The 22,440-nt window shown below is 40.8% G+C and overlaps 2 protein-coding genes across 10 annotated transcripts in view; one reads left to right on the top strand and one right to left on the bottom strand.

The window, feature by feature from the left end:
• Positions 1 to 11,443, top strand: part of FARP1 (FERM, ARH/RhoGEF and pleckstrin domain protein 1) — a 220,405-nt gene extending 208,962 nt beyond the window's left edge. For 6 of the 8 annotated variants that reach the window (XM_068425054.1, XM_068425053.1, XM_068425050.1 and 3 more), the window contains exons 20-27: positions 102 to 170; positions 2,776 to 2,865; positions 3,979 to 4,061; positions 4,407 to 4,519; positions 5,009 to 5,172; positions 7,570 to 7,677; positions 8,756 to 8,907; positions 9,866 to 11,443. In XM_068425054.1, coding sequence (XP_068281155.1) covers positions 102 to 170; positions 2,776 to 2,865; positions 3,979 to 4,061; positions 4,407 to 4,519; positions 5,009 to 5,172; positions 7,570 to 7,677; positions 8,756 to 8,907; positions 9,866 to 9,947 — 861 coding nt within the window. In that variant the 3' untranslated portion in view covers positions 9,948 to 11,443. Of the gene's footprint in view, positions 1 to 101; positions 171 to 2,775; positions 2,866 to 3,978; positions 4,062 to 4,406; positions 4,520 to 5,008; positions 5,173 to 6,573; positions 6,711 to 7,569; positions 7,678 to 8,755; positions 8,908 to 9,865 lie in introns of all 8 variants that reach the window. The other 2 variants (XM_068425052.1, XM_068425051.1) reach the window with 2 other exon arrangements.
• A 4,549-nt stretch (positions 11,444 to 15,992) lies between these two features.
• Positions 15,993 to 22,440, bottom strand: part of STK24 (serine/threonine kinase 24) — a 68,365-nt gene continuing 61,917 nt past the window's right edge. For both annotated transcript variants that reach the window (XM_068422988.1, XM_068422996.1), the window contains exons 10-11: positions 21,080 to 21,216; positions 15,993 to 16,748 (exon numbers count right to left, since the gene is read on the bottom strand). In XM_068422988.1, the coding sequence (XP_068279089.1) occupies positions 16,712 to 16,748; positions 21,080 to 21,216 (174 nt within the window). In that variant the 3' untranslated portion in view covers positions 15,993 to 16,711. The remainder of the gene's footprint in view (positions 16,749 to 21,079; positions 21,217 to 22,440) is intronic.

Below are 22,440 nucleotides of genomic sequence, written 5' to 3'. Positions count from 1 at the left end.
AGGTCAGTTCGTAGGACCAAATAGTCATATTTATTTTTGCATAATAAAAAATCATCATTTTTGCAGAAGATACATATTTGTTTTGTATTTGTTTCCCACAGGAGTTCATTAGACTGGGCAGTCTTAGTAAGTTGTCTGGAAAAGGTTTACAGCAACGGATGTTCTTCCTGGTAAGCATGAAAACAGTTTTTCTTTATATAATGAAATGTGACTATAAGCAACTATTAGGCAGACTGTTAGACATGAGTTGTGAATTACAGTAAGTATTTTTGAACAGTCTTTAAGTTGACATAATACATCACCTGTGTAGCTGGTTGTTTAGAACTTCTGATTCTGTCCAAACCCGATTTTCTCTTTGTAACAGCTTCTGACAAAGATAAAACTTAGTTATTTTTATATGACATTCTGAATATCATGATAAAATAGTATCTCCTATCAACATTGTGCTAAATAAAAGCAGAGTCATTATAAAATGAAAAGGGGCACCAGGGTTAGTGATCATATCCGGAAAAGAACATAAAGAGTAACTCCTGGTGGTATGAACTATAATCCACGTAATGCTCTCAGGACACATTACAGAACCAAGTTTCTCCACGAACCATCCAGTTTCAGCCCATGAGTGCCCAGCATGTTGATGGATCTGTCTTTACCTGGAGATACATTTTGTAGCTCTTGCAATAGGAAAGGTTATCTCCTTCCACCATCATTCGCAGCATTTTCAGATCATGGCGATCTCACTGAAGTCTCCGATCCACAAGAGCCGACCAGATGGTTCCTCCTCTCTTCTTTTCCTGGCCAGCTGACTTGCTCCCTGGCCTCTCATCCCTCTGCTGATCAGCCTGATGCTGAGGCACTGGGATGCCCAGCAGAGCACATAGATATTCCAGTCCAGCGTTACAGGGCAGAACATTTAAGAGTCGGTGCAGTGTGGCAGGAAAATACTTCCTTGGCTTCTTGTATGCAAAAGGTGACATTGGGTGTGCAGAAAAGCTTGTGAGTGTGCGAGGTTTTACGAGGTATTTGACATTTAATCTTTCAAATGAGCCAAAGACATAAGCGCTAAATTTACCTGGGTAGGATTACCCTCTCTCTGCCTTTAAAGGTACTAAAGTGGAAGCCTAATTAATATGGTGCATATTTTCTTGCATAGAACAATTCTTGTTCCAAGATGGTACCTTGATATTATACCTGTATAAAACATTTAAAAATTGAGACTAGACTCTCAAGTCAATTGCTCACACTGTCAAAGAAGTCTTTAGTCTGTTTTGAGCAAGAAAATCTTTTTGGAGGTAAAATCTCGAGTCAGTATTCTGGGACTCCAAATACATGTGTAATCATTGGCAAAATTAAATCCCCCTCTAGTGGCCGACCCACATAGCTTCAGCAGTTGTTGCTGTTGGGTTGTAGGTGTCTTCGGGAGAGCTCTGTTTCATACCATGGAGTATGATTTTCTTGATGCAGCCATCTGGTTTGAGGAAAAACATCCTTTGACCCAAGTGCCACGGGGAAAATATGCCATTCATATTAGGGCACTGAACAAAATGCAGGCAGTCATTTGGCCTGCTTTTGACAACAGCTGTTACATGCAGGAAGCTCCACAAATTGAGATATTCGGTCTCTTCACCTTGACGTTTCTAACCTAAAGCCACCTACCGTAAACCACGTCTCCCAACTTCCTTCTGAATATGGGGAGTAATAGATAGCCACTTACTTCGTAAGAGTCAAGTTGGACACACCTCTCTCAGGCATGCTTGCTTATCTCTCCACACAAATCAGAAGAAAATATTGGTGAAACACACTTATCTTCCATAGCTTCAAAGCGTGCCAGAGTGTGAAACGTACTGCTTGGCTTCACTGCTCTTGTGGCTTGTTAGTTCTGACCCAGAGATCACAAAGGGAGTATTAGAAGGCATCAGAAGATATCCGGTGGAAAATTGTGGGAACGTGCCTGGACTAGCTGGGAAGGAAGGCAAGAAAAATAACAGGTGCTAATTAATAACAAAAAGCAGCGTGACCAGCAGATCGAGGGAGGCGATTCTCCCCCTCTACTCTGCTCTCATGAGATCCCACCTGGAGTACTGTGTTCAGCTCCAGGGCCCCCAACATAAGAAGGCCATGGAGCTGTTGGAGTGAGTCCAGAGGAGGGCCACGAAGATGATCAGAGGGCTGGAGCACCTCTCCTATGAAGACAGGCTGAGAGAATTGGGGCTCTTCAGCCCGGAGAAGAGAAGGCTCCGGGGAGACTTGCTAGCAGCCTTCCAGTACTGAAGGGGGCCTACAGGAAAGCTGGAGAGGGACTTTTTACAAGGGCAAGTAGTGACAGGATGAGGGGGAATGGTTTTAAACTGAAAGAATTAGAATTTAGATTGAATTTAGATTGGATATTAGGAAGAAATTCTTGACTGTGAGGGTGGTGAGACACTGGAACAGGTTGCCCAGAGAAGCTGTGGCTGCCCCCTCCCTGGCAGTGTTCAAGGCCAGATTGGATGGGGCTTTGAGCAACCTGGTCTAGTGGAAGGTGTCCCTGCCTGTGGCAGAGGGGTTGGAACTAGATGATCTTTAAGGTCCCTTCCAACCCAAACCATTCTATGATTCTGTGATTCTAATACTAGGTACTGGAATATTGTGGAAGCCAGTATTTTGGATTCATGCATTAGGACTGCCATATGAAGGGTCAGCCAGTACTGGTTAGCTTTCCCATATTTACCATTCTGATTTTTGTGTACATACATACATACCGACATCATTCTAATAATGCTTATTTTTCCTTTTTAGTTTAACGATATCTTGTTGTACACAAGTAGAGGCCTGACAGCATCAAATCAATTTAAAGTCCACGGGCATCTTCCACTGTATGGCATGACAGTAAGTATTGTGAGAACTTAAGGGTTTCATGCTTAAATGGCCATTTGTGGTCCCATCTTAATTGCTTGATGAATTTCTGCTGGACTGAAAGCAGCAGCAAAGGGCTGTTCTGTGATTCAGAGAAGCTGTGGTTACATTCTGCAGTGCCTGATGGGGCTGTGTTGGGTTCGGCATGTGTTCATGTAGCCTTCTACACAAAGGTGATCATATAGCAAAAGTGAGGGGAAAAAAGGCATTTTTGGGGGCAGCTTCCTCTTAATGCAAGCTTCTTGTGAGATGGGTTCTTTATTTTTTTAAACTATAAATTTAACCTAGATTCTTACAAGTAATTCATCACCAATTACGTTTAGACACACTGTGCAAAGCAAGTAAACAGCAGTGACAATCTAATGTTTTCAGCTCTGTATCTTAAAGCCATAGTGGGAAACTGGCAGCGATATGTCATTTGTAGCTCTTGTTGCCATTCTTCTGGAAAACAGCCAATTTGAGCCAATAGCACCTAGTTACCTCTTCTTCTTAGATGATTTCAAAAATATTTTTGCTAGTTTCAAAATACTTTCATTCCTCCCGTTATTTTCATTGGAACTTCTCATGGGTTTGTATCTATTCAGTTCTGTTTTCCTGAGAATTGAGGTAGGTAATCACTGCCACAGTAACTGAATTTCTTTGAACACCTGCGAGGCTTCAAGTTTTATCTAGCATTTCTAGGAATCTGCTCAATTATTGATGTCCATTTGGCATGGACTTGTTCACAACAGAACTGTGTTATGCTGCAGTGTCCAGGGCACTCCCAGCCTTTAACCTATCCTTTTGTATGATGAATCACTGTTCTGATAGAAATACCACTATTTTCCTTTTTCTTTTTGACACAAAGCAGACAAAGCCATGCTTTGGGTTTAAGAGGTTATTACAGAACTTAGTGTTTTTCCAACTTGCAAGCCACCATTTTTTCTCAATACCTAGCTCAAAATTATTGTTTGTGAACATTTATCTTAGGATTTTTTTCCCCAATAGTAAGAGCTTCTTCAGTTCGCTGTTTCACTTTAAGATATAGTGCAATCTGCAATTGCAGACTTCCTTCAATCTGATTGCATTTGGGCTTTTATCTCTCAGATAGAAGAAAGTGAAGAGGAATGGGGGGTTCCTCATTGTCTAACGCTACGAGGTCAACACCAGTCCATCGTTGTTGCTGCAAGGTAATTCAATGGAGACAACATACACATGTAAACTGTATTTTTCTGCAGCTTTCACAGTGGGACAGATAGAAAAGCAGAGAGGCATCATTTTGTTTGGATTGCTCCTAAAACAAAGATGTATTCTTTTGTGAAAGGCACTTGTCAAAAAAAATAAAGGTGAATGGGACAAAGTAGAGTGGCAATTGTGCAAGTCAGAACCAAAACTAAGTTATTAGGAAAAAAAACCTAGCATCTTGTGTCTGAATTTATTTATTTAAATTAAAAGTAAGCTCAGCTTGTGACTATTTCTTAGAGTTTGCTTTCAGCTTATATGGAAGTGAATAAACCCTGAATTTTCATTGTTAGCACCCGTGCTGAAATGGACAAATGGACTGAGGACATTCAGATGGCAATAGACCTGGCAGAAAAAAGCAGTGGCCCTGCCCCAGAGTTACTGGCTAGCAGCCCACCTGACAATAGTAAGTAAATGCTAAAGAGTAGGTTTTATTCACTTCCATCAGTGTGATTGGTGATTGCTTCTAAGCAAAGGGGTGAAAAATGCTGGCCACAGGTCAAACTGATACATTTGAAGTTGATTTTTTTAAATATATATATATATTTATATATGTACTGTTTTAATGTTCTTGTTGATGTTAGCAGAAAGTTTCACTGAATAGAGAAGTGACTTAAGCATAATGATTCCAGGAACTATTTCACAAGATTTGGGCAGTGCCTGTCTTTGGAAGGTATTAAAAGCACCAACAAAGCATGGTAGTTAGTCTTTGATTCTAACACTTGCAGAGACACATTTTTTAAAAAATCTACTTAACATCTGCAGAAAAATATTTCTAAAAGTGTGTTTTAAAATCTGTTCACAATATTGTGGACAGAATTGATTTGTTTAATCTTTCCAATTATATATGTTGTTGCATAGAGGAAGAAAGATGCTTTTTCCCTGCATTTCGTAGAGTCTCCTGATGAAACTACTGTAGACCAGGAATCTGAGGACGACCTCAGTGCATCCCGCACCTCACTCGAACGTCAGTCACCACACCGTGGCAACACTACGGTGCACGTCTGCTGGCACAGAAATACCAGTGTTTCAATGATCGACTTTAGTATTGCTGTGGAGGTATCTGCCTCAGAACGATCTGAACTGCAGCTCCAGACCCGCTCTTGAATGACAATTTCCTTTTTGCTCCTCCTTAATGAGTGCGCTGTTCCGTTGTCTCCTTCCGGAGAAGTTTCAGGCACACCTGTTAAACTGACTTCTGTATCCTCAAATGGTGGCACAAACCATCAGTCAAAAAACACGCATCCACTCCCTTAATGCATCTTTGTAAAATCAGTTAGAGCAGTAATTTTCATAGAAGTAACTGTCCAAAAAAATACTGATGCCCTTTAAAATTTAAAGCAGGTCAAACTGTCTTAATGCTTTCAGTTACAGAGGCATTAAGTCATTGCTCGAGCTGAAAGGATATTGTCTTTAGCTGCTGCAGCCAGAGTTTTAGTTATGTGTATTCCTAACGTACTTTCTTTACCCAGCCATCTTTTCTGGAACCTTGTCTCATTGCTCAGTCTCATCTGCTTTTTCTTTATCTGTTTTCCACGTCAAAATAAAAATCCTGGTTTTTTTTCCCCCTGATCACAGCTAAGCCAATTTGGTACACATTCGTTAATTCTGTACTCAACAGACGAGATGCAGACATTGACTTTTCAAAGATTAAAATGAAAGACTCCTTGTTCAGTGTAGGTTTTAGGCTGAGGTGGTGAGCCTGCGTAGGTGTTCTTCCTTCACCCAGGAGAGGCTCCAGGATGCTCCAAGTACTTTATCACAGTCCTCATCAAATGGAAATTTATGCTTAAAGAAAATTATAAAAGGAGTCTTAAAGCTGAGTTGGCTTCTGCTCACGAGGCAGCCCTGAGCCATCAGGCCACCGTTGCTCTAGAGAAGATGCGCTGACGCAGAACGTAGAGGTGCAAGGACAGGCGATACGCACAGCTTGTGTAACTGCCTCTGTTTTTAAACAGAAGGTGAGCTGCTGAAATGTGGCAAAGATAATTATTCTGTACTAGAAGGCACTAACTGTAGAGCCTCATTTTGATCCCATGCAGGTGGATTTTCTGCTCTTTATACCCTTAGATCCTGCAAGGGAGGAATGGTTCGGCACAGAACAAATTCTCAAGTTTTTCCCTAAAGCAGAGAGCTTGTTGTAAATAGATATAAAATTTAAACCAGTGACTAATTCTAAAGGTTAAAACATTTAGTTAGGCAAAACTTTTGGTCTGAGATCAGTGTTCATTGTTCCTTATTTTTGTCCTCCCTGTGCCTCGAATAAATGCAAGCAAAGCAGCGAAGACCAAACACACCCTGGAGCCATACGTTGCTGTGTGAAAACATCTTCAGCTCCCCTGCTGTTCCATGCGTGGCAGGTTACGCTCATGCTGACATCATTCTGGTGGTGGCTCTCACTTCAGCATTATCGTTTATTTTCTTTGTGTCTCTCCCTCCTTTCTGTCTCTCTCGTGGTAGAAGATCCTCTCTCTGTCAGTGACTGTACTTCCCTACCTGCTGGACTGATCAGTGATCAGCGGCCTGTTTCCATTTCATATGTCTGCTGGTACCGAATTCAAAGCCTGTCCTTTTATGATATCCTCCAGAGTAATGAGGTAACAGAAAATTAAGGAGTACACCTGTAACTTAGGGCAAGGAGGCAGCAGTCCCGATATCAGAGAATGGGATGATTTAAAGCAAAGGCTTTAAAAAAAAGACTGGTGAAAACAGAACGTTTTCAAGAACATTTAATTTGTAGCAGATAAATCAGGACCACCAGACTTAGAGTGTTAAGCATTACAGATAAAGTTATTAGCCTCTGCATTATATAAAGAGAATGATGCAAACAGCTCTTTTGATCCAGGTGAGAGCCCTTACAGTCAATAAGGAACAGGAAGTAATTAATGATTCACTGAGAAGTCCCCTTCGTTTGCAAGGCACAACGATGCTGGACTTTACATCTTCACTATGTGAAGAGCAGCTAAGAATAAGGTTAACAGTCCTTGCGTTTGAAATCTTTGAAAAGTTACCATGTGAACTCACTGGGTACTGAGAGCTCAATCTCTATCTGCAATTCTAAAGTATGTAATAATTTTCCTTTACGTCGCAAATTCATGTCAGACTTTCTGTTTCCATTACTACTCCATTTAAGTATCATTTAAAAACAACAAAGACAGAATAGGGTAACAAGACTGACTGATGTTTGGTAATATATTGCTGAAAGCCACGTCAATTAAAAAAAGTAAAAGTGTAGTATCTTGAAGATTTTGGAAGTACCCAGCTACAAATAAAAAAATATGTTACATAAAGTAGTACTTAGTAGTAGAAAAACGCAGAAGAAAAATACTTCCATTCAACCATTTTCACATACGACAAGGTCACATACAACCAGATAAAAGCAGATAATCTTTCATATGATAATGAAAATGCAGGTACCCTTCACTGCTTTATTTGGCTACTTTTGATCTGTTTCAGAACCAGCTGTCTGGAAATCTCCTAAGAAAATTCAAAAACAGCAACGGGTGGCAGAAGCTTTGGGTGGTGTTCACCAACTTTTGTATGTTCTTCTATAAATCGCACCAGGTAACAGACTGCACAAGTGCGTGTGGCTGGAGAAAACTTTTTGTTTTGTCAAAGCAGTAGGAGAGAGAAAAGCGGACATCGGTCACGAATGCTATAGGCGAGAGAAGCAGGTGCACTGGTCATGTCTACGCAGCCCTTACTGCCACTGGAACATGGAGCAGAGCCCGTTCTCAATCTGCTTGCCTGTCACTTGAAGAACACGTGCTTTTTTCCTGAACATCCCTAAAAGTACAACAGACATCACTGCTGCTCAGAAATTGTGGTGCAAGTTTAAACAAGGGTTTTCCCTTGTACAAATTCTGAAATTATTACAATCGAAAACTTAGTACTGACTTAGAAGCTTTGTTTACCATCACTGATGCTTAAGTCAAACAAGAGAGACCAGCGGCCAATGATTAATCCATCAGAGTAAACATCCCACTGCAAAAGTAGGGGTTTGTCTGTCTAGAATCTGTTGGTCCTTTGAATCTTGTATGTTCAAGCAAGGAGAAAACACAAAAAACCTCCAATTTTTACATCATGCTTTCATTGCTATAGAAAGCCTTAATGCTAGAGTTTCTGCACTAAAAAAAAAGTGAATTGTAGAATTGTAGGATAGTCCACACAAAAGCAGGATAAAGAAATTATTTGTTCATACATTCCATGCATGAAGCAGAAGGACTTAAGCAATGAGTGAGTAAGTGCTGCAGGGTGGCCATTACCTTTCGAAAGGCGTAGGTGTTTGCAAGCCTGGGATGAACACGCACGGTGCTCTGCAGATGCCAAATGATGAAGTTTTAGGTTTGTCAATTTGAAAATGGAGAAAGTCCAAAATTTCAGACAATTTGCTTATGAGGCAATACTGATAGGATCAGCCTGCAGCAGATCCTTATGAGAAGGATCCATAAAGATGGGCAAGCTGAAACTACCAGACCATTAAGATCATGGCCATTGTATAAAGCTGGTGTTTTTTCCACGTGCATGTGGAAATGCGATGATGACCTTGAAATGAGTGTGTATTTATCTTCTATTTTACTTATGTGCTTTTTTTTACTTAAGGGCATTTGATCTCACAGCATTTTCCATCATTTCTTTTCAGGACAATCATCCTTTAGCCAGCCTTCCTTTATTGGGATATTCACTTACCATTCCTTCCGAATCTGAAAACATTCACAAAGATTACGTGTTCAAGCTACATTTCAAATCCCACGTGTACTACTTCAGGGCTGAAAGTGAATACACGTTTGAAAGGTAAGTCTGTCTTCTGTGAGAGGGAATTTTATACAATTTCAGGATTTTTTTTCCAAGCAAGATTAGTAGATGCAAAGTTTAGTAAATTGATTCAGTAATACAGGCAAGTAGTCCAGCACAACTAGAGAAAGAACCCTTTAAAGTTTTAAAAGAAATTTTAAAGCTGATAACACTAGAACCAAGTGGTTGGTTTTGATAAATTGGTAGCTGTAATAGTAATCCCTACAAACCCTGCATTATGTGCAGGAATTACCCAGTCAAAATCGGTCAGGCTGGCTGCACGGGGAGCTCTGCATGTCAGACTTCAGGAAGCACGTAAACAGGTGACAGGTCTTTTCAGTAGCTGTGCAGAAGAACTTCACTCCCTCTAGTACAACTAGATGGAAAATCCACACTTGAAATAAAATTCTAATTTTTCACAGAAGCAGCTGTTCTTACTATGTATTTCTGCCACTTCAGCACGTAATTTGTACACTTTCCACTGAATTTCAGATACATGGAGAGCCAGGAAACAGGCACTACTCCTCCTAAATTGTGGTTTGAGGTTGTTCATACTGGGAACTAATTTAGCTCTTTTATATGAAGCATTAACATGTCAAAATTTTTTATGTCCTCTCTTATTGAAGAAAGCTATTATTAAGTTCTAGCCATGTCGGTCTCAAACTATAAATAAGGCAAATTGTGGGAAAGAGGTGATTAAATAAATTAGTAAAAAAAAAAAAAAAAAGCACCAAAGCCCTTTCTCAGTTCTAGGAAAAAGAAGTAGAAACTGCAGCATTTGGATCTAGAGCCTCTTGAGTTCAGATAGACTGAGGAGTAAAGTAGCAAGCAAGATGCTCCCATAGGCACTGAAAATAAAACTGTACAACTAAGAGAGATGAGACTGTGTCTTTCAAGAACTCCTTCCTTAGGAATTGACTGTTCTTTTGCTTGTGTCTCTCCTCGTGCCTCCTCGCAGATGGATGGAAGTTATCCGAAGTGCCACCAGCTCTGCCTCACGCACTCAAGCTCTGAGTCATAAAGAGCCTCACGCCTATTGACGGCTCAACAAGCCACCGTGTTGATTGTCCAGCAGCTGCTGATTTTCTAGAGGACATTTGAAACTCTTTTCTCCTTCTGAGTTTAGTAAAACTTGCAATTTGGTAAAAGAAAAGAAAAAAATAAGTATGGTTTTGCAGAAGCTTTCACAATTCCTCAGCAAAGCTGGTTTAAGTTCTCCATATGTTCAAACTAGCTTACCATCATCCCAGTGGCTGCGGCTCGTTTCATGTCTTGTATTTTGTCACTCTGTGCTGTTTTTAGCTTGTGCCAGTATTAAAATATTGTCCTTATTAGAGTGCCAAATGCCAAAAGACATTTTGTTGCCTCAAAGGTTGCACCTGAAAAAAACGACTTCACAATCCGAAAACTTTCTCCTCTGAGGCAAACACTATTTCTTCTCTTTTCATAAAAATATATTATTTTTTTTTACCATGTTAATCTGTAGACTGCTGGATTTTTAAATGTAGATGGACTTTCACAGTATAGAATATAATTATATATACAGCAAGCAGTCTAACAGGAATGAGATAACTTTCAGATTTCATTTTTTTTCCCAGTCTTTCTACATTTAATCAGCAAGGAATTACTAATTTCGTATCTTTAACAAGGAAACGGTTTACAGCTCATTCTCATTTCCCTTTGGGGTTACAAATCCATGTGGTATAAGTAAAGTAGAGGATTCTTATCTAACCATTTTTTTGGTGCAAGTTGACCAAATTGTTCATCTGTTTGCTTTGAGAAGTGAATACTACTTGCAAGATGAAAAATTTTTAAAATAATCCAGTGCAATATTATTTGGGCTGTTAATGTACTGTGAATGGTATGTACAAGAAGAAATTAAAGGCTGTGGTGACATTTTGCTGTTTGTTTTACAAACTTGAAAGACAAGCTGTAGGCTAGGAGAACCGCAGCTATTTGTGATTAATTCGTAGAGTGTTTCAGTAACTAAATTGCTATAAGCTGGGGGTACTACTGAAGCCGTAAGTATTCATCCTGCCTGCTACACAGCTGAGCGCTGACTTTTGGTCTCATGTTGACATTTCAGTCTGTCTCTCCCCCCCAGTGCCGAGTATATAGAAAGCAACAGATAGATACAACCCGCAGCAGAAATACCTATTTCGTATACATTAGCTAACACAATATTTTGGCTAAGCTGTTGGCCCAACTCAGAAGGTTGGCAGCACTAAGTCTACTATGCTTAGATGCTTTTCCTTATGTTTGAAGAAACGCTTCATCATGAGGGTGACGTAAAACTTCCGTTAACAGAAGTTCAACGTGCTCGAAACACCTCTGTCACTGTTACGGTCCTTTGAGGAAACGCAGTGCTGGGCAGAGGGGGCCTGAATTAAGATATGGGAAATGAAGCCGGGACAATTCTACCCCCACTTTTTCTAGCTCTTCACTTTGTTAATGGCTTACCTATGTGCGATGTATACCATGGATTACAGCTTTGCTCACAACAAAAGGGAATAAAATACCTCACAATACTATCATATATATTGCTGTTTCAAGGCAGTAAACCCTTCTTTCTATTCCCCCCCATCCCAAAGAGATCTCTCTCTCTCTCTCTCCCTCTCTCTCTCTTTCTCTTTCCCCCCTGCGCCATCCAAGAAGAAGGTACATTTAGTTTTAACCCTGATTCACATCATCCTCCTGTCCAGTTAATGAAGCAAGGCGTGGAGACACGCAGGGTCACTGTGCGCCAGGTTAGTAGCCATGACTAAATACACCAGTCCTGTGTTTCAGCAGTGGGAAAATAACCTCAAACTGGTCACTCCAAGAGATTTACTCTTGTTGTTATTACTCCCCATGAATAATCAGTTGCCGGCTTCAAATAACGAACACATAGAAGCAACACAAGAACTTTATTGCCATAGGAAGTTGCACCACATGCAGTGGGATCGGCAAAGCCTGCACTCCCGTGTGGTTTGTTTTTTTTTTTCCCCCACAAGACTGACTATCTCCATCATGTCTCTGCTGTCTAACAACTTTCATTAAGATGTGAGTACTTATTAATATACTCAGGCCTACCTATTTTCACAGCATTTTAATTAAACACACTTGCGACTTCAATCCCTTTGGAAATTCAGCTGAAACCAAGCACAAATGGGACTGAAAGAGAAGTTAGCAGGTAGGGAAACACCCCATGACTGCAGAAATCTTGATAAGGGTCTCTGATTAGAGAAAAGGAACCTCACAAGGAAAACTTCTTTTAGAGACAAACCCAGGGGCAATATCCCACAATTCCATCAGCCAAGAACAAAACAGAAAGAAGCAGGACCTGAAAAGCCTGATTTTGGCCAATTCTTCCTTTTTACACAGGACCAATTATGTGGTCTCCCTCAAAAACAACCCAACACATCCAGCACAATTATGGCTGCGCAGATACACACCACCAGTTGCTAAAGCACACGAACATCCTCTCCCACAGAGGCACAGAAAAGTTGGAGGAGAAAAAAAAAAATGGGTAGTGTGGCACAGGTACATTTTTAACAGAAGAAAGTAGTCATGAAATGTAATGAACTATAGTTGCAGGAGTGCAGATGTCACAGAGTTTGTCACTGGGTTGCACGGGTAATTAAGGATGTGATGTTTGGGGTTAAGCTCATGCCACCTGATGTAAGCACTTCATCAGTTTCACCTGGCTGGCAGGATGGGGAATATGAAGCAGTTTTAAATGGTTGCCATCTGTAAATTGGCACTTTGTCTTACTAAAGGACAAGCTGTAATGCACAACTGCAGGTATTTAACCAAACCAGTGCATTATCCCTCACTTGTATGTGTAGATAAAAAAAACACTCAATCAAGAAAAGAACTGAACTTCCCACATGGTTAGGCCATCTGTGAGATATAAGCTTACTAAATTCCCCAACATAAAAAAAACCCTCAACATTCTTGCTCAGAAAGTGTTGTTTGAGTTTAAACAAGAGGTTTTTCTTGTACAAATTCTGAGATAACAAACTGAACACCGAGTTATAAACTTTCTGCATACCATGACTGACACGTGGGCGATGACTGAGCTAGACACCCGCAAGAGCATCCCCTCCGGGGACGGGACCCCCGAATCTCATCTTACTGACCACTCAGATGGCAAAATTTCATTAAACTTTTCGTTCTTTATTTCTAAGTCATGTAGTTTACAAGGAGTTTTATTATGTTGGTGTAGAGTGACAAAAGTAAAATTTAAATACACGGTTATAAACAGGCAGCAATATTACAGAAAACAAGATCTACACTTTAATTGTCCTCTGTAGTCACGCTTAAAAGGAAGGCAGAAAACCATTACATACCATTTGTCTACTGCATATGCTCAGTGCAATTACTAGCACATCTGCAAAATACAGTTAAAAAAGAGCAAGCTGGCAGATTTGTGCTCTACTTCTAAGCTCCTCCCCAGCAACTTACAAAAATAATTTGCGATTGTACTGACCCTTGCATTATACCTGTGCTTATCAGCACTTCTGATCATCTTCCAACGGTGATATTTTTGAAGGCAAAAATAGGTTTCCTTAAAAGTAAGGCTAATGGAAAACTATTACAAACTGGTCTTTAAAAAAATAATACAGAACGTCACAGAAAGCAGGAAGAGCTAAAGGAGACATTTCACAAGCACATTACAAGCACAGGCAGATGAAGGCGTTACGGTGGATAAAGCAGGACGCAAACTCGCCTGGTGACAGCTGCTTTGCAGTTTAGTGCCCCTGCGCACACTCTTACCTTCCCCTCCTGGCTGGGGAGGGCAGAACGCCGCAGTAAACATCACTCCGCAGCAACTGGCTCATCTGTCCATGCCCACGTGGACATACACAAAATGCTGGAAGCTGCGAAGGAACCATGGCACTGCAGAGAAAGAGCTGCTTTGTTACGACACCAAAAGCGTTCTGTACTACAGCCGTCATCCTTTAGTAAACTGGTGATCAACTACAAAGTGCAACTGCAAGGAAAATTAAGTTAAAAAAATAGATTACCTATTTGATACTTACAAAAAGCAAGCCTTCAGTTCAAATGACCGATTTTAATTTTCTTTTTAAACACTGAGTTTATTTACTGCCGAATCTTGAAATCCCTGACAAATAAGCACTTCCACTAATTTAAATGTTTGCATAAATAGGGATAGCTTGTCGCTTAGTATAGTCCCAACTGAGTGAAGAAGTACTACCTGCGCGGAAAATTCATCAGTGCAACGTTATAACACAGAAATGTTTTTAGCATGAAACAACCTCTCAAAAATATCAATACACTTCTTTCACAAACTGAGGCCATGCTTCTCTCAAATGAAGCTCTTCTTCTGTAACCAATATAGATCTGAATTTTAAAGCATCGATACTTTTCAATAGGAAATGATTGTAATTTTACATTCAAGATACAGCACGCTTTTTTTTTTTCAGTGAATCTCCTTTTAAGATAGTCTATATTTAAATAATCTATATATTACATATAAAAATACACATCTCTACTATAAATGAGGTCTTGTCTTTTCCTAAATGTCCTAGCCTTCTGGCCAATTGCCCTTGCTGTAGGTCTTACTCATCTTAAGCTCCTAAACCAAAGGACACATTCACCAAGCAAATTCTGCCACAATCGAATACAGCGAAGTATTTCCTCAACATCAGTCCTGGAACACAACTAAAATGCAACTCAAAAAAAATGTAAGTATAACTTTTTAAATGATTGTTCAAAAAATAGCGTACCTTAGAATTTAATTTTCTGATTGAGAAATTCTTGAGATTCCAGCCAGCACCATAAATTTAACTTCCCCACTAAATCTCTTGAGTTCTGTGCATCTCAGTAAGCTCGCTTTAATTTCAAGAGCACACAAAACAACATATTTAAAGATATTTAACTGCTCAAAGAGGAGTTAAAAAACATTGCTCAAACTTATGCATTGTTCAATTTACCTTAAATTCACGTGGTCACAAAGGAAAACCATGATCCCATTATGCTGGCAAACGTGCTGCGTCTAAGAAAATGGCTACAAGAATGAGTGCACATATACCCTTTTCTTTCAACTTTTGTTTCAACCTGGTCAGAAGTTTCATAGCTCTGTTAGCATGACAGTGTCCTCTAACTGTTAAGTTATTAAATTAATAACTAAGGCTATTAATATGCATAGAATAAGGGCTACCATGGTGATGTGAAGTCCTGCAAGGAGACCTCACCAGCTTCCAGAACCGTTAGAGAACCTGGGTCCTGTTGTACCAAGCCAGGTAGATATGCCTATACTTCTAAAATTTTAATCCTTTCTGTTCCAAAAATCATATGTATATTTTTTTTAAAAAAATAAACAGATCAGTTACCTCACTGTCATGCAAAAAATAAAATCATCAATTTCTTCATAAAAAGCAAGGCAAAAATGCTCTCTTAGCTACCAGAATAAGCACCTGAATATAGCCTTGGTGAAACAAACCAAGGTAAACCTCAGAGTAATCCCATGGAAAAAAAAAATGCCACCTAATCAATTGGGTGTGTAACTACTGTTACCATTTCCAAAAACTACAAAACCTTAAGTCAGCGATCTAGGAGGGCTCACGGGAACAGCGGAAATTTCAAAATTCAGTATTTTCAAGAAGTAACTTTTTTCTAGGGGGACACGTAATAGGACAATGCATACAATGCTCAGGCTCAGGTTTGCAGTCTGTCTGATGTCTGTCACTTTCGGTAAAGAGATGCACAGATTTATGCAGCAAGACCAAATATTGGATATATGGATAATTTTTCTTTTATGCTGCAAGACATTCATTTTAATGATAAAAATAGGCATGATGAAGAAATATTTGCCACTGTCTCAGAGCCAACATCTTAATGAGATATTTCAGAACAAATGTAAATAATAAAGTTTTATTTCTGTGAGCATTCAAACATGTTTAGGTGAAAAAAAGATTGTATCTGAATTTCACTACAAGCTTCACAAATATCTGTTACTGAAATTGAACAATACATATGGTTCAGAATTTTCATTGGCACAATTTAAAAGAGAAAACATGGAAGAGCTCATTCTTTAGGAAAAACAATAATTTAAATTTAAAGCTTTGAGACAAGGTGTATTAAATTTAAAACTGCCAGAAGTAGTACCGTAATTAGAACGTCACACTCAGAATAGAGATGAAAAGGAAGAAATAGTGGAAAAACAGAATAAAATTCTGTCTTTGCTGAGGTACCCATAGCGAGTTCCGTAGCACAGGATTCATTCTTTCCATGGCAAATCCTTCACATACAAAAATCAAACCAAGAGTCACTTATCACATAATTCAAAATGTACATGTAATAAAGGCAAGGCAATACTCAGTTATGGCCTGTCAAATATTTATCCCACTAACAATATCTACAGAAGCACTTTACTGTTTTGTACACAGTGATTCCTTATGCACGTTGAAAGGCTTTCAGTTAAAAAAGTCATTATATACAGATCTGTACACAATTCCAACAAACATACTCCATCTCCCAGTGGAATTCTTAAAGCAAGATACCTGAGGTTTCTCAATATCTTCAATTTCTCTATCACAAACCTAAACATACATTTCAGATTTTACAAAAAGACACCTCCCTGGAATATATGCATTATCATTTAAAAAAATTATAGCTTTAAGGAGCTGAAAAAGACTGCCTCCATCTGAGAGACTTCGTTTGCACTCTTGTGCATTTAGGGATGTCCTTCCACCAAAGGATATTCCAGTGACTGAGGGGCAGAACAACATCAGGGTGCGTGCCTTCAGTGCAGACACCGCGGGATCTCTGTTGTCTTAGAAAAGTCAGGAACAGTATGTCAGTAGGATGAAGTACTTCCTCCAGCCAGTGAATATCTGAGGAGGAAAAGAAATAGTTATCGTTGTGACTTTCAAAAAGGTGTTCTACAACAAGCAGCAACTGAACGTTATTCCATTTTATGCTGTTGAAGTTCCAGCCTTTTTCCTTGCAGAATGACACCCACCACTGCTGTCATGCTTTAAAGACAAAAGCCAAAGCACTGAGCGACATGTAAAATACGCCCTGTTACAACACTGCTGCTTTCCTAACAAATAGCAACAACCTGTGTTCAAGTGTGTTACTGAGAAGTATACAATGATGTAAGAATTCCGTATACTGAGGGCAACATTTAGTGATTCCAACTTTCCGACTTTGTGAGTTTACATCATAATCGTAATGTATTTCTTTGGTCTAAGCAGATTCTTAAATCATCCAAAGAAAGAAGCACACATTTTAATCATGTTAAGCTTTCAATGAACTTATAAAACATCAGAGATCAAAACTGGAGAGGTGAGGTAAATGGATTCACTCAAGTTATTGGGCAGCTCTTCTGAGGCTCCCAACTAACTCATTCAGACAAACTGGGGAAATCCAACCAACCATAAGGGGAAGGAAAATCTCATTAGAAAGATGTTGTTGAAGAGCCATCTATCCTGTTGAGAGGATATTGCAAGTGAATATGATAAATGACTTAATGACGTAACAGAGCATGCTTCTTGTAGTATTCAAACAAGAAGAAACAATCTTTTCAGAAGCAGACTAGCTCCAAAAAGTTTTATCCATGAGGGATACCTACTAAGCTATGGAATGGTTCAAACTCCTTTTTACGGGGGGGATCCTGCCATTCATGTCTTTCACTCACTGTCTGGAAGGAGTGCTAGTCATGATCACATACTAGCTGAATATCATGCCTGCGGTAAGAGAAAGTTCACCCAGATGTGACCCATCAACAAACATCCTCTATGAGCATTTCTGTCTCTCCTTCAAAGATAATGCAGTGCCTCCCTCCACTGTTCTAAGACATTATGACCGAGAAAATCAGCAATAGTCCAAGGAAGCAGAACAGAAGGAAAACAAAATGCTGATTAGGTATAGAAAGGGTTCTGATATCTATCTCCTAGGACAAAAATGATAGCTGTTGCTGTCATGACAGGAACAAGTAAGATCATCTCCAGCATCCACAGAAGAAGTACCCAGTGGAAAGCTTGTCTTCACATGGTCATTTTCAGCTTCAATTGCAGCATAGAATAGAATGGTTTGGATTGGAAGGGACCTTAAAGATCATCTAGTTCCAACCCCTCTGCCACAGGCAGGGACACCTTTCCTCTAGACCAGGTTGCTCAAAGCCTCATCCAACCTGGCCTTAAACACTGCCAGGGAGGGGGCAGCCACAGCTTCTCTGGGCAACCTGTTCCAGTGTCTCACCACCCTCACAGGAAATAATTTCTTCCTAATATCTAATCTAAATCTACCCTCTTTCAGTTTAAAACCATTCCCCCTTGTCCTGTCACTACTTGTCCTTGTAAAAAGCCCCTCTCCCGCTTTCCTGTAGCATCAAAAGCCTTTGAGGTTCCCAGTTCCAGGAAGGCCCTGTGACAGGCTGATAGAAACATGAAAGTGAAATACTGGGCTGATGAAAGACTGGGGTCAGTTTTGGAACCCCTAATGAAAACAAACTGAGATGGAAGCTCCAGAAACTCTTTCAAGCCTGCCAGGATGAACTGGAAGATGTACTGAGGAGCCCCGGACCCCTGAGGCCCCAGAAGAAGTCAGGATAGAGGAGGAATCTGTCTTGGTTGATGAGGGCTGGGTCAGGGACCAATTAAGCAATCTGGACGTCCATAAATCCATGGGCCCTGATGGGATGCACCCGCGGGTGCTGAGGGAGCTGGCGGAAGTCATTGCTAGGCCACTCTCCATCATCTTTGCTAAGTTGTGGGCAACGGGAGAGGTGCCTGAGGACTGGAGGAAAGCGAATGTCACTCCAGTCTTCAAAAAGGGCAAGAAGGAGAACCCGGGTAACTATAGACCGGTCAGCCTCACCTCCATCCCCGGAAAGGTGATGGAACAACTTGTTCTTGGTGCTGTCTCTAGGCACATCAAGGATAGGGGGATCATTAGGGGCACTCAGCATGGCTTCACCAAGGGGAAGTCATGCTTAACCAACTTGATAGCCTTTTATGAGGATGTTACCCGGTGGATAGATGATGGTAAAGCTGTGGATGTGGTCTATCTCGATTTCAGTAAAGCGTTTGACACGGTCTCCCACAGCATCCTCGCAGCTAAACTGGGGAAGTGTGGTCTGGATGATCGGGTAGTGAGGTGGATTGTGAACTGGCTGAAGGAAAGAAGCCAGAGAGTAGTGGTCAGTGGGACAGAGTCCAGTTGGAGGCCTGTGTCTAGCGGAGTCCCGCAAGGGTCGGTTCTGGGACCAGTTCTATTCAATATATTCATTAATGACTTGGATGAGGGATTAGAGTGCGCTGTCAGCAAGTTCGCTGATGACACAAAACTGGGAGGAGTGGCTGACGCACCGGAAGGCTGCGCAGCCATTCAGAGGGACCTAGACAGGCTGGAGAGTTGGGCGGGGAGAAATTTAATGAAATATAACAAGGGCAAGTGTAGAGTCCTGCATCTGGGCAAGAACAACCCCATGTACCAGTACAAGTTGGGGGCAGAGCTGTTGGAGACCAGCATAGGGGAGAGGCACCTGGGGGTCCTAGTGGACAGCAGGATGACCATGAGCCAGCAATGTGCCCTTGTGGCCAAGAAGGCCAATGGCATCCTGGGGTGTATTAGAAGGGGTGTGGTTAGTAGGTCGAGAGAGGTTCTCCTCCCCCTCTACTCTGCCCTGGTGAGGCCGCATCTGGAGTATTGTGTCCAGTTCTGGGCCCCTCAGTTCAAGAAGGACAGGGAACTGCTAGAGAGAGTCCAGCGCAGAGCCACGAAGATGATTAAGGGAGTGGAACATCTCCCTTATGAGGAGAGGCTGAGGGAGCTGGGTCTCTTTAGCTTGGAGAAGAGGAGACTGAGGGGTGACCTCATCAATGTTTATAAATATGTAAAGGGCAAGCGTCAAGAGGATGGAGCCAGGCTCTTCTCAGTGACATCCCTTGACAGGACAAGGGGCAATTGGTGCAAGCTGGAACACAGGAGGTTCCACTTAAATTTGAGGAAAAACTTCTTTACGGTGAGGGTGACCGAACACTGGAACAGGCTGCCCAGAGAGGTTGTGGAGTCTCCTTCTCTGGAGACATTCAAAACCCGCCTGGACGCGTTCCTGTGTGATATGGTCTAGGCAATCCTGCCCCAGCAGGGGGATTGGACTAGATGATCTTTCGAGGTCCCTTCCAATCCCTAACATTCTGTGATTCTGTGATTCTGTGAAAGGAGAATCAGGACACCTGGTGTCAAGGAGTGACCTTTCAGCACTAGAGATGCTGACCAGGCTTCATGCTTAACAGCCCAGAAAGCAAGAAACATGATCGCTTGCAGATTTCTTGGCACTGATTTTTGCTGAATGACAAAAGTGTCAGCCTGGCAGTCCTCTGCTTTAACTTCAGAGGTGTGAATTCTTAAACTTTACCAAACTGTGGTTAGAGACAGTATAAGGGAGACATCTGCTCAGGGTGATCTTTTTGAATGTAGCAGTCCGTGATTAATCATTGCCAGGAGTTTTTTCTAGTACCAAGCAATCCCACCTGTGTAGATTCACAACAGCTGTGGGCTCCTGGATTCAAGGTCACATTTAAAGCCTCTTCAAGCAGTAGTTCTGAAATTTATACCTCTGATCTTTTCTTGTGTGGCATTTAAAAGAACGGCAAATTGAGTGTTTGTTAAGAATATGTTCCTAAGCTAGGCAGTGAGAAAATCTCTTACGAAATTTGGCCTTTTGAAGTAATACAAAAAAGTGGTTTTAAAGGTACCACCAAAAGGCCATACAGACTATGTTTAATGAATGAACAAGGAACCACTTACTATGTGACTGAAAGAAAGACAAACTAACTGAACAGTCCATTTATCTAAATGGGTAAAAGAAACTAAGAGAGACACAGGGCATCCTCTGCAACGTGCCCCAGACACTAAGAAAGCGTGAATGTCACTTATAGGAACTGCAAAGGGAAAAGGCTGTCCAGTCTCATCTGACACACTATGCACACCAACAGGGTGAACGTACATATGGGCTATCACCTGAAGCTAGATATGAGAACTGCTGCTATGATTAGGTTTTCTTCTATTAAGCAAACACAACTGTACAAACTGTAATCAGTTTTGTTTTTTTCCTCTAGTATAAACAGAAATTAATTCTTTCAATTTAAGACTAGTCAAATATTTGTAGAATCAGATCTGCTATTTTCTGTAACCCTTAGTGAAATAGTTTTGTTACCTCTGAAGCCTCTGCACAAGGTGTGACACCATGTTATCTGCAATGCCCGGACAAGCCTCTTCAGCTAAATAAATAGCCTTTCTCAGCTCTTCTATGGAATCTGTGTTACCACCACACACTTCACTCTTCTCTTTCAACTGAAAGAAAAAACAGGAAGAGATATATTAATAAATATTTCTATAAACAATATAATAAAAAACCTTGTTAGGAAGTGACTGCTGGTGTTCACAATGTCAGGATTTGACTTTCATTATACACCCTCACATCCTGAAGACTTTTTCATCCTGAAGTTAATCTTTGCAGTAGTTATCAGGATGTCATTCATGTTCACACGTCTTCAGTCATTCACATAACCCTGTTCAGCGTGCTCACATTCAAAAATTACGACAAAGTATCCCAAGAAAGATGCACTATTTACCTGTAGCTGTTCAGTTTCAAGATGTGCTGCTTATACGTACTCCCTTTAATATACACACTTGTACACCTATAGCCTATACGTATACACTGCAGGTGCACTTGTGCAAGCACTGTTAGAAAATGTTTTCACCTTGTCAACTCTATCATCAACAAAGTACCCTGAGCATTCTCTTATCTGCCCCCTGAAGCAAAGGATCCCACCATTAGGCAGAAACTGAGGGCTCAGAGGGAAGGTCTCAGTGCTTTGCTTATGCAGGAGCTGGTATAACATGCTGAGTATGCCTGGTAAGATGCTTTCTTAGAACTCACTAAAGAACATGAAAAATCTCAACAGGGTCTGGGCTTCCTTGGAAAAAAGTGTCATGTTACTAGTAGTAAGGGTGAATGAAGGCATGGTCGTCTTTCAGGGACTGGACTTTCCCAGCAGGTTGGATGTCTGCATTTACAAGTTTCTCTCCACATTTATCACTACAGCTGTTGTCAAGAGCTGCGCTGCAGCATCCTCTTAAGAAGGATGGAATCAGTCATTCCTCAGGAAAAAAAAAAAAAAAAAAAAATGGTGAAAAAAATACTCCAGTTGGAAGCTGACTGTGCTTATGAGTGCTTTGGACCAAAGAGTTGTTTGTTTACACAGAACTGAAGAACAGTGAAATATTTTTCTACATATTTCTCTACAAAGTGTTCAGTTAATTTAAGAGTCACCTCTGAATGCTGGACCTATAGCCAGTCTGCCTTCACGCCATTACTGCCAGTAATGAAGAAAGCTTAGCTTGAACAAGTGGAAAGTTTGTGGCACTTTCTGGGATATAATGTGGGCATGCACACACTTTTGGCCCTGCTTAAGTACAGCACAGGGGATTGTCACATGGAATAAGCGTGATCCCCAGAAAGCAGCATTAATAGATCAAGATGATTTTGAGTTCAGTGCAGTACGAGACATTCCA

The sequence above is a fragment of the Nyctibius grandis genome, chromosome 2 (assembly GCF_013368605.1).
Source record: "Nyctibius grandis isolate bNycGra1 chromosome 2, bNycGra1.pri, whole genome shotgun sequence".
NCBI lineage: Eukaryota > Metazoa > Chordata > Aves > Nyctibiiformes > Nyctibiidae > Nyctibius > Nyctibius grandis.
This window is presented reverse-complemented; position numbering and strand designations above follow the sequence as displayed.